Source organism: Limulus polyphemus, unplaced genomic scaffold (genome assembly GCF_000517525.1).
Source record: "Limulus polyphemus unplaced genomic scaffold, Limulus_polyphemus-2.1.2 Scaffold517, whole genome shotgun sequence".
NCBI classification, from domain to species: Eukaryota; Metazoa; Arthropoda; class Merostomata; order Xiphosura; family Limulidae; genus Limulus; species Limulus polyphemus.
Window position 1 is genome coordinate 371,358 of NW_013666127.1, and position 13,244 is coordinate 384,601.

General features: G+C 31.9%; 1 protein-coding gene across 8 annotated transcripts in view; it reads right to left on the reverse strand.

The window, feature by feature from the left end:
* Positions 1-2,426: 2,426 nt before the first annotated feature.
* The window catches only part of LOC106458801 (glycerate kinase-like), a 28,134-nt gene continuing 17,316 nt past the window's right edge, over positions 2,427-13,244 (reverse strand). For all 8 annotated transcript variants that reach the window (XM_022385146.1, XM_022385140.1, XM_022385142.1 and 5 more), the window contains 2 exons: positions 7,778-7,953; positions 2,427-3,980 (listed from right to left, as the gene is read on the reverse strand). In XM_022385146.1, the coding sequence (XP_022240854.1) occupies positions 3,117-3,980; positions 7,778-7,953 (1,040 nt within the window). In that variant the 3' untranslated portion in view covers positions 2,427-3,116. The remainder of the gene's footprint in view (positions 3,981-7,777; positions 7,954-13,244) is intronic.

Consider the following 13,244-nt stretch of genomic DNA (forward strand, 5'->3'; position numbering starts at 1 on the left):
GCTGTATCAAGAAAGAATAAACTGGTTTAATCAAGAAAGGACTTGTATCGCTGAAGTTCCTCAGAAATAATTTCTACCGGAAATTAACAAACAAGCAGATACGCAACAATATCTTTCACTGATAAAAAACTTCTTATGTAGGAAGAGAAGGAGAGTGAAGAGCCTTAAATAGCAAGATCTCCATGGTATAATGAGAGGAGAAATAAGCACCAAAGGTTCCAGAATCAAGAACTGGCTACAAGGAAGGGTTACTACTGAAAGTCTCAATGGTCTGCCCTGTGGGAGAGGGAATAGCAAGTAGAAGAAATAGGATGTTAAAAAGGAAAGGGATAGCCCTAAGGGACTATTGGGGTCAGGTAGCCAACCAGGGTATCCATGACCCAGTGGGACAGGTAACCAGGAAATTGAAGGAAGATTGTTGGTGAGTAGTTCCACTCCAATTTCTCAAAGAAGAGGGAACAGTGAGAAAAAGGTCAAGACTCAGGTCAGGGAAATTGAACACCCACAAGAAAAGCACCCAGACCAGGAAGATCACAAGAAAAAGAGAAATAAAGTCAAAATAGAGACAGTACAGGAAGAAATAAAACCAAGAGGCAAACAAAAAAGAATGGATAGCCTCATAAAAATTATTGGAGTTATGAAGAAGAGCCACAGTTACGTAGTGACGGGGGGAGATACAAGCAAAAGAGTAAAGGTAAGATGAAGACAAGTAGATTGTAAGGAAGAAGGAGAAAGAAGAGTGGTCCAAGCATAATGAAAGAATATAAGAGATTGTGGTTCAAGAAAGACAGAAGAGACATGATCTTAGGCCACAGCAAAAGAGTCATGAAGATGAGGTGGACAAGGAAGACATTGATAAACTCGGAGTTGGGACAGGAAGAAGCCCATCAAGTAAAGCAAACCAAGTCATTATGATGTACAGATGAAAGAGACGGAAAGTTACATATTTGAAGTACAAGCATAGAAAGTAGAATATACATTACATTTACATTAGCCTCAAGAAGGGTTTACAAAGAAGTCCAATGTGTAAAGCCCCTAGTGTCTCAGTGGTAAGCTTGAGAGCTTATAATGCTAAAATCAGGTTGTAACACATAGTGGGCACAGTGCACATAGGTAATTAGTGTAGTTTTGTACTTTAAACACAAACAAATAAATCAGTATGTAAAATCCAATCCAATATTTTGTAGTTAAAATTTATTTACTATACAATAAACAAAGAACAATGCACACTTATGAAAATATCATGTTTATGGATGTGCTATTTTTTGTTTTGTAATGTTTAAAGCCCTCACGCTGATAGTGTTTGACCATTTTATTCTATTTCCACAACCACTTCAAAGGAAGGAACTTGATGATGGGATGATTACAAATATGTAGTATGCTTTTTAAAACTAAGTTTTATTGTCATGAGCAATTCTCCATACAGGACTACTTTCAAAATAATATGGACACTTATATTTTATCACCTAACACAAATTAAACATGTTTAACTTGCCTGTGAAATTTAAATAAATTTTATTTAAACTAATTTGAAAATACACTTATATTGCCCTTATACCATTTGTACAGTGATGTTTAAACAACAAGCTATGTATTGCACAAAAAATAATTACAGCAGTGTACATTAAATAAGCTCCATAAGTCTATGTGTTACCACATTACCATAGGAAAGTATTATATAAGCCCCATAAGTTGGTGTGTGTATGCAGTAATTTAGTTACCATAGCTATATACGAAACTGTAAGTTCCCATATTTGATTGCCCATAATGTAGGCCTCATGAGCCAGTCCTTTAAAACACTATGTGTGCATGTATATGCATATATTTCATCAATTACTGCTTCCAGTTTCATTTTTTCTGATGGTAATGGTTCCGCTAATGTAGTTTTGCTGTTACTGTCTTTTGCAACAGTACTTCTATTTATCATATTGTGAAAACGTTATTAATATCCATTGAAAATTCATTAGAATTATTGTTGTATTATTTTCAAACATGTGCCATGCTTTATATTTTTAACATATATATAATGAGAGGGGCACATGCCCCTCTCAATATTTACTAAGTAGCAAAGTGCCTCTTTGAATGGGTAATAGGAACTTATGTATAAGTATCATAGAAAGTAGCTGTTTTAGTTTTGAATTCAATGATCGTAGTTAAAATTGTAAATAAGGTGCCCCTCTTCCAAATTCAAATATGTTCTGCCACCCAAACCAGCAGTTGTAACAATTAATGTGTAAAACCAAAATGTCAGGAAGCAATAATAATAATAATATCAATAAAAAGCAAAAATCATGGGATAAAGGTAATTTTTTTGTAGAGAAGCCCAGATAGAGACAATCTTCAAGTACCTAGTCAATTATTTTTAAATGAACAGTAGGTCACAATCTCAGCTGATGAGATGCTTTTAACTATACGACATATAACAATAGTTGTACAAACATTTTATTATCTTGAGTAGTTCTAGTTCTAGGATAGGTAATTAGGCTTACATAAAAGTACCATATTGTGGATAATTGGCCATTGTATGTTAATAGCAAAATAAAAATAAAATAGTTGGCCTTTTTTGTAGTTAAAAGATAGTCTTCTTGTCATACCACTTTGAAATATTGTGGACCTTTGTCTTTCTTATTTTTTCCTTTCTTCTCCTCTGCATTTTCTTTGAATCTGAGCTACTTTTGTTCTAAAGTAAAACTAAACCTATGACTGTAAACTTTTACAATTTTATAACACGAGAAATTCTATACAATTCTTGTTTCTTAATAAACATATACACAAAATGAAACTACAAAAAATTTCAATGCTTTTGTACTGTTTTTCTATTTAACATTTTTCCATTCTCATCAGAGCAAACAAGATAATATACACAAGTTTTTTTGTACTGATGTATGTGATTTCTATCAAGGTTAAACATATTTGTAGATCTCATACTTAACCATGTAGAAATTGTTTTTCACGAGCATTTGCAACAAAAATATTAGATGAGTTTTGAAATTCGTTACTAAATTCTCTATTAGGATGCAACTTTTGGTACTATTTCCAAAAGAAGTGTCTTCCTGATTACATTTTTTTTTACCAATTGGAATAACATCTTCATGCTTTCTTGAGTGTTCAGTATTTTAGTCTTGGATTGTTCTTATAAGCAACACTTGAATGTCCATTACATTTGTTCCCGTATGCCCTATCTTGATAAGATCATTTCCTCCATTACATTTCAAATAGAACCCATAGGAATCATTATTGGATAGGTACTTGCCTGGATCTAGACCTTGTTCTAAAGCCCTCAAGATTAATTCATGATATCCAAAAGCCCCAGCTGCATCTGTAGGGCCATCAATCCCATCAGTACCAGCACTAAGTAACACTGATGTTGACCTTGACAGCTGAGAATTGGATAGGTAGTAATTCTGCAAAGAATACTCAAGAGCCATTTCTTGGTTACGTCCACCCTTTCCTTGACCAGTTACTTTGACTATGGTTTCTCCTCCACATATAATACAGAATCCTTTTCTGTGAGTTTCTAGAGTGGTCAGAAGTTCAATTAAAGATGATTTACTCACACACAAAGCTGTACACAACTTCTCAACTTCTGGTTCTTCAATTCTTTTGAGATTATTCAGTTCTTGACACATTACAGCAAGATAAGCCATTGCCCATCCAACAACTTTGGCCTCTCCCTGAAGGGACATTGTCAGAACACATGGATGATAATTACACTGAAATGCTGTGGCTCTTGCTGCTTCCAATGCTTGTTTGTTTGTTCCAATCAGAAAATTCTGAACATGATAAAGATCTTTCTCTTCATAAACCTTTCTTGGCTTCTTTAAAACACACAATACACTTTGTGGTACATCATTCTCAATATTGTATTTCTTTAAGATTTCTAATGGATATGATGCATCATCTGTGTTCCTTACTGTTGGACCACTAGCAATCAAATCCAATGGATCTCCTACAATATCAGACAGAATCAGCGAAACAACCTAAGTGAAACAGAACATTAGACATCAGTTACATGGTATCTTAAATCATACAGTTTATGGAAATCTAATACACTTTAAATCATATGATATGCTCAGTGTATTTCTTTAAGATTTCTAATGAATATAAGTCACCTGTGTTTCTTACTGTTTGACCACTAATAATTTGATCCAATGCATTTCCTACAATATCAGATGGAATCAGCAAAACAGAACATTAAACACCAGAACACAGCATTTTAACTTGTACAATATTTGAATATTATAACACAATTTTACTAATCTTAAATGACAGTTCCAGAGACAAAGGCAAAATTAGTTTTGCAAACATAAAATTGTGTTGTAACGTTAGAAACGGTTTAGAACACACAGTTTGAATTAATAACAATGCTTCAAAATATCCTGCTGACTTGGTTCAAACTTAAGTAAAACTAGCAATAGATACTTGACTTTTAAAAACAAATAAACAAAAACTAGTCAAATATTATTTAATGATCTCAGCAATATCAACAAAAATAAAAAGTTGTTATTGTTGTCTAACATATTATGAAGTTTTTAAAAATATTTCACTCCTCTTGCTGAGCTATTCTACAATTTTAATCTACTATTTTGAAATTGAACCATATAGTTTTTACTTGTAACACAGTTTAAAAGTTTATTAATAAACACAATGTAGTCTTAACAATTACAAATGATGCTCAATTTTGTAATCAGCTAGAGCCAATGATTGGATAAAGAGATTATATTCTATATGTGTCAATGTTGAGTAAACAAAGTGGTTTCTTGATATATTCTGGCTACCCAGAGGTCATTTACAGGGGTGAACAAAGGATTCTAATGAGAAATTAACAAATCTCTGTAACAAATCATAGATTTAGGAATTTCTTTATAGTTTCTTTAAACATTGCTATTTTGTTCTTGAAAACATTTGTGTGCTACATTATATCAATTTCAAAGGTAGTTTTTTTAAAATTAATATTATTACAAGATGTAGAATTTAAAATACATATTCTTTGCCAAGTGTCAAAATAAAAGGCTTTTACTTTTACTTCTTGATAGTATAAATATATACTGTGTTGTTGTTAGGCTTAGGATTCTTATACAGTAGGTGTCTGTGACTTATTGATAATAAATTCAATGATAAAGAAACATCACGCACTTCACTTGTTTTCAAAATAATATATATAATCGGAACAAGTTAACATATGTACAACAAATTCTTTACACAATGGAGATTATAGGCTTATCATAAATACTATATATATATAGTTCTCTTCTTCTTGTCAAAAGTCCATTTAGGCCTATTCTATTGCTTTAGAATTTCAGTTGACAAGCCGAACTATCTTCTCTATTACTATCGCATTAGTATTCTGTGTGTGATTCACTTACAATTGTGGCGCGAGTTACCGCAATCATTTGGTCTTCTTTCTTCTAAATATCCTTATGTTTCTTTTGTCAAACAATTTGGTTATGTAATTTGCCATAAGAAGGAAGAACACAAGAGATATCAGTGACAAGGTATAAAGATTAAAATGATATTACAAAAATATCCTTAGGCATCTTTGTGACCAGTGCATTTAATGTGCACCCTAAGAAACATAGCATACACAAATTCTTACTCAATTTCTGTGAGTAACATATTAGTTAAATGAAATCTGAGTAAAGAAACAATTTTTATTAGAAAATTCTAAACAAGGCCAGTATTTATATATATATATACTACACATACAGTATTTGAGAAATGCATTCTTGATCAATCCTTTGTATGAAGCAAAAAGAAAGTGTACTACATTTCATAACATAACCAACCAATGACAAAATATACTAGCACTGATATTGCATGCAAATGTGAAATTACTTGCCACTAGTGGTTTTATGAAGTTTGTGACTATGTTGTATTTTATAACAACACTGATTACTTCATAACATTTTTGAAATTTCACTTTTACCTAAAATGTCTCATTTTTTACTGTGTATAGCTTTAACTATTTGTTCATCAACGATTTTATAATTTTATAAATGAACAGAAAGTTTTGTAAAAATCTACATTTACGATTTGTATACTTTTGTTTCGCACAAGTTGAAATATTTTTTTTGTATTAGTGTGTAACAAGCCTAATCACAGAAATAAAATTAATTCATATTTAATGCCTTGTCATGTGGTGTTTTTTATTATGATTTTTTATATAAAATATGCATAAAAACCACATTTCCTAAGTACCCTTAAAAAAAGAATATATTATATATATATAATTTCTACTATAAGAATATCTTTTGCTTTTTTATATCTTATTAAAAAAAGGGTGGACATTGAGAGTTTTCCATTGTAGAATTCTAGGGAAGTTTAATTCTATGTTAAGTTTATTTCTAAATATTAAGAGTAACTGCCTTCCCACAACTGACTGCAGACAGCGAAAGGTAGTATAGGAGTTGAGATGTTGTAGGTTCAAGCAATCAACTCTCAACCCTTAACTGATTCTAGTTGCTTTCGAGTTTGACATTGGTGTTAGGGTTTTGTTTGATGTGGCCACAGACATTATCCATTAAGACTTAAGGATGACAATGAGAACTAGTAATGGAAGAATAATTCTGAATTTTGGTCTAAGTATAATGTTGTTTATGTTTTGTGTCTGTATATATCTATATACATACACATATAGTGGCTTATCATGTATACTCAATAAAGCCATTCATTTGTCCTGCTTTTTGATTCTTTGTCTATTATGTGCAGCAAGTTTAGTATTGTCATGTACATAACAATAAAAGAATCTAACTTTCCACACAGTACTAGTATTCAATATGATTTTACTGTCAAATGAAGATATAGTGTTGTCCTGTTATAATGCAATCATTGGGGTCCATAAAATGTCATTACGAAACAAGCGTGTTCGCGCTAAATTGGGATTCAAGAAAATCAATGTTCAAACTGACCCAATGTTGACCTGACATCCTAAAATACCTCTATTTTCACCCTCTTTGACTAGTTTTTTTCACATTCCCTTTCTGGCAAGTAAATTATCTCTGAATTAAAGAATTTTGTGAATGAATCACTGTTGTTAGAGTAGAAATTAAAACACAAATAATTTTTAGTAGGCTTTTTAATAAACAAAGCAACAAATAAAAACATTCAAGAATATTAGCAATCATCATTTGCAGTTTATTTCTTAAAAAACTGATCGAGTGTTCCTTGCTTGAACGTAGCATATCTCTGGCTGCGAGCAAAATCTAGAATGCTTCTGAGTTGGAGGATTTTTATGTGGCCCACCTCCTGAGTCTCTAGCCAACGGAGGCTAGCCTCAAAGTGTTCAATGGCTTCAGACACTTTTGGTGGTGGTGATGGAGGCTCTTCATTATCCACTTCTTGTGGCTCGAGAACTGGTACACTTGCCTCCATTGGTGCTATAGTTACGGATGATCTCGGCATCCATCAAGTGCTCATATGTTGGGCATCCGTCGTCAACAGAGTGCCATTTGTGTAGCTCTTCTTTGCTCCATTCAGACAGCTTCTTTGCTTCAAGCACATCTTCCTCTGTGAAGCCGTACAAATCTGTCTCGTCATCATCATCATCTTCCGTGGTGGATTGCCGTAATGAAAAGGCAATATCCGAATTCATGTTAAATCGGAGTGCGTAAAACCATGGTTTCACTGTACTATTATTTATTGTAAACTAAAAAAGAAGATACTTTAACTTTTATAAGTAAAAGATTTTACAAGCTTGTCAAAATGTTAACAAAAGGAATAAATCATGCATATATTACTTTATCAGGATGATAAGAACAATCTTAATACATATACTAACTTGAGCTGGTTTTGCCATTGCAGCCAATCCTCCACCTTTTACGACAGATAGCTGTTTACGTACAGAGTTCATTTCCTGAATTGTAGCACCTCTGGTAGAGAGTAGCTTTATCACAGCTATTTTCTCATCAAGTGTAACAGGAGGAACAGGTGCAGGAAAAAGTGCTGATCCTCCCCCTGAGGATAAAAACAATATTAATTAACATATAATCCTCATTAGTCAAATTATGAAATTTCTAAACTTTACTAGCTCATTCAAGTATATAATAAACTTGAGTCATTTATTTTAAACATGACTGCAGTTTGAAAATAAGCTTAAATATTAAATTTTACTAAATCATGTTCTAAGCCATTTGATATAATTTAGGCATCTGTCCTTTTTTAAATCATAAGTTATCACATTTTGAAATAATTAATGTAACAGAAATTTCTAAAACTTTAACATGGAACTACAATTAGTTTCGAATTACATTCTTCTGGTTTCATAATACAATACTACCCACAAGCAAAGCTCATAAAGGAGTAACAAAATTCAAAGTAACTGTAGACATAAATATCACCTCATAGAACCATTCAAAACTATAGCTTCACCTCAAAAAGAAAGATAACTTTACAACATTTAAGAACTAGAGAAAATAGTATGCAGCAGTATAATACAGTTTTTCATTTAAGAGTAATTTCTTTAATTCTGCTTGAACATTCAATGCAGCCACTACATCCATTTAGTTATTTAACTTGTAAAATTTGATTTAATGACTCTGTGCGAAGCACAAGTATGTATAATATTCCTCAACTGTTCATAACTCTATCTTAATTATACACCAATCTGTAATCACGGACATAAAAATGCTAATAGGTTTAATCTACATTTTAAAAATTTTCATATTCCAAGAATATTCATAATTTGATATATTCTTTTTTTTTTGTGGTAATGAGTGGTGTTCTAAAATTTGTGATTAGGTGTAATGAGGAATTAATAAATAATTTATTTAACAAAATAATTGTTTTTATGCACATTAAATAAAAATAATAACATTCAAATCATTTTGGGTATGTGACAAATGTGTGAAAATATTATATAAATTTGACAAAGGGAAAACCAACCAAACATACAATACCATACAGCAGTATTTGAATTAAAATATTAGCTCATAAAACTGTACACAACTTACCAAGAAAATCACATACAAAATCAAAACAAACTTTAAAATATTGTAATTTTTTTACTTAAGATAACTTTAAGGAGTATTTCATTTTTATGTGCAATTTTAATATTTCCTAAAATTACTACAATCTATAAGGTAAATAATAAATATTTCATAATTTATTTGTAATGGTTTTAGTGAGAGGTTATTAGAACATTGGCTGTTTCTTCAGGTATATAAAGCATCTTTACAAGGTTTATAGTGTTGAAATAGTTTATAACAAAACTTATGTTTGTAAAAAAAATTAGCATTGCTATGTCTTGCAGCTACATTTGTAGTTTGAACTTAGTCATACAAACAAAACATGGCTACTTTCTTGATAACATAGAGGAGAAACACTTTTCTAATGCTGTTGTGCTGTATGCTAATGCTAAGATGTGTTGTAATTAAGCATGGTCAAGACTTGGACAGCTCTGAGGCTTCTTTTAACTGATTTTGTTTCATGTATAATAAATAGTACAGTAGTATCATGTAGAAAATTTAATGCATGGATGTGGGTAATTAGAAAATTTAAAATTACAACTTGGAGAAATATCTTGTAACATCATCTAAAATTAACATAGAAATCTGGGTTTTTTTCTTACAGAAAATATGAATTTACATTACAGAGTACAAATAATAAACAGATTATCATAGGAATTTATGATTGCTACTTGTACATCTACAATGTCTTTCAAATGACAATACTGTTGAATAAGGATATTACTGAATAGCATCAGAAATCATCATATATTTGTTGTTTCCTTTGTTGCAAGACAAAGCAGAATATAGCTGGTAAAATTAGTCACTGCATCTCATCACAGCAAGTGATTAAATCACCATTGGCACTTCTCCTATATTCTCACTCTCAGAAATTTTACACATACAGAAAGTTGACATCTGTACTTACTCGTGTTTTCTTGATTTTTGATACACATGCAATGTGCATATTTCAATAGTTATTTCCAGGCATCACAGTAGAACAGCGAATAGTCTTACAGAAGGTTAATGGCACTTTATGAGAATTATTTTTTTATGATAATGAAACAATATCTCTGTAGATGCCATGTTTCGTATCTATATATATATAGTTGGTACATGGTGAATTCCTGACGAGTAGACACATACTTGGATAGCCAAAGCCCTTTCCACTGAGGGATATTCATAGAAAAAGAACATTAGAGATCAAATGACAGACCTTTTTTTTTTTTAGTTTACTAACAAGTGTGATTTATGTCAACCACGTGAGAACCAACATGGTGTATATAAAACATACAAAAATCACTACGGCTAAATTTTTAGTCAAATATCCAACTTTTTCCGTGGCTGCGGGTCTTAATATATTTCTTTTGATACTTTACTTTATTTGATACAGTTGCCACTTCCAGATATATTTGCAACTTTGGACCTCACCTTTCCAAACGGTGTCACCATCATATTTCTCAGACTAGGTAAAAGCATTTATGCTAACAATACTCTTGGTCAAGATAATTTACATCTAACAATATATCTTCTTTTCAATAACTTTAAAACTAATTTATTCCTAAACAATGTGTGAATACAATAACTTTGAAAACCGTATTCAACAAATAACGATTTGAATAATCAGCATATTTTGTCATTGCTCACCATACAATTTATGAACAATGTCAAAAATTCAAAATCTGCCCTTGAATGATGTACTTAATCTTTTCTTGAACTAGAACAGAAGGGTATAATGATGTGCAACTGGTAAAATTCTGCAAATATACAAGTTCTTGATTTTCTTATTTCACTTGCTAAGCATGGAAAAACATAAGATTCAATGGATACAAAAGTTAAATTTTTATTAATCCTTATCAGAAATACACAAGAATGTATCTCAGAGCATACCCCTGTACCCCCCCCCCCAAAAAAAAAAGATTTCAAATTCTGGCTGATGTGCTGCTCAGTATTCATAATAATTGAAGCAGTAGAGAAGAAAGTAAAGAGCCTGACAAAGTTTCTGAGTCTCAAGTTAACCTCAACAGAAGTATAATTATTGGAACTGCTTGGGAGACACCCATGTAGTTTGGATAGATAGGTGTTTGGTTGAAAGGATGTTATATTTTTTAGCATGTAACTGATTTACATACATGTACATATATACAGGGTGTCAAAAAAAGACTGGTACCATAGATAATTTTTAGCTGTTCTTAATTTCAAATATGCGACTCATTATGACACTGTCAAAGCATGAGAAAGTTGAGTTAGTCCTGCTATGCTGCAGAGATAGTTGATCCCAGTGGAAAATTGCTGCCAAATTTAATGCACACCATTTAGAAAGACAGTGAAAAAAAACAACAAATCACTCACAGTGCTGTTGGGAAGTTTCTAGCTAAATTTAATGAGACTGGCAATGTGGACCCTTGACAATGATACAAATATGCTTTGCAAGTGTTCAAAGATAATGAAAATACTATCTTAAAACTTGTTTTGAATTACAAGGAAAGCATCTGGAACACGTTCTGTAAAACTTGTTGAAGCACTTATTGTTCCAAACTTTCAGATATCTTGTGTATGTACCAAAAATAAATACTGTATTAATTTATCTCTTTCTAATCACAACAAATAAATAAATTTTGTAAATTTAATTGCAATAAATATCTTTATAAGGAAATACCTTTGGTTTTCACACTTTGCATGATTAATTCTATTTCTAGACACTTGACTCCTTTGCATGAATGAACATGATCCTGAACTCAAATATGAAAAGGATTAGTAGTCATACAGGACTACTGTAAGTGAAAATCAATTTACTAAACTTTTACTGTGGATAATTATTGATTTTAATGTGAAAAAATTGGAGGACACGGGTTTAGTTTGGATGAGAAGGTGGTTTTGATGACTGATATTTGATTAAACAGGCTTCGACTGTATTTAGTATTTTCTAACAGGCCAACTTCCTGCAAGCTCAATGTCTCTTTATGTATATAATCATGTAATGAAGACTAAATCAGTGGGAGAACAGCTACATTATGTGCTTTGAACATGACTAGCAATTAATTAAGGTCAAATACTTTTTCAATTGTTTGAAATTAATATATTATAGAAGGTGAACATGATGACCAAGGTTTACTATATTTATGACAACAGCCCAAAGAGGTACAGGGAACTGAAACATGCAACCAAAACCTATCAAATGCACTGGGTCTCCAAAATGAAGGATGAAATAGAAGTGTTCTAGCAAAATTTTAAACTTGTGCTTGATTGTTAGGAAGATTGCAGGGATATTCCAAAAGCAGACAAGGCTAAAATGAAGGGGCTCATGAAAGTTATGAAGGATTACAAATTTGCTCTCATCATAACATTCTGATATAATGTAATTGTAAACATAGTATGTGGTGGAAGGAAAATGGAACTACATGTACACTGGCAAAGTTCAAACAGTACGTTGTCCAAGGTGATGGTGATGTTTCTTGCTCAAACGTTTTGAGAAAGTTTTGGTTGGAAACAGTTGTAGTCCAATCTCATATTTAATAAATAGTTATACATTAAGACAAATCTGCCGTATGTGAACAAGTTTCAATAGTTATAGTGATGTATCTTTCAGATAAAGCACAAGCAGTTTGAAAATGTGCTCCATGTGATTGTCATTGTATTGATATATCCACTCTCAAATGCCAATATTGAGTGTAGATTCAATTAAAAGAGTGGTTACTGTAAAATCTTGACAGAACAACTTTACCGTATATGATCTACTAGCAATCAGAGACCAAGAACCCCAAAGAGTTCAAGGACGTCATAGGCAGACCAGCTGTGAAAATGTGGCTTCTGTCAAAGATGGTGGTCCACATTTTGCACCTCCTTCCCCAAAGAAATTTGGCAAGGTCCCAAAAGCTGATGAGAATGACATTGTCTTCATATCTGGCTCATGAGATGAGGCAATTTCCAGTGAGGATGAGCAATACAAAGAAGCAGTCAGTGACACAAATAATGAAATAACTGACCTGAAGTGATTAGAACCATAATAAAACTGTACTCTAAACAGTTAGTGGCACCAAACTCTTTTACTTCAAGTCCAAAATTCATTAATATGTGTATTGTTTGCTACGATAATGAACACATATCAGCAATGGGTTTTACTCTTCAACTCAGAACTGTCCTTTATGCAAAAGTAGTCTTTGCTGCTTATCAGCACACACAAACTGTTTTACTTCCTTCATACATATAGTAATTGTTCAGTCATTTTTCTTAGAGTTTAAGTTTATGAGTCACTTTTCTGAGCATGTCACGAGGTTTTAAGCAACCTTACTATCTATGTAT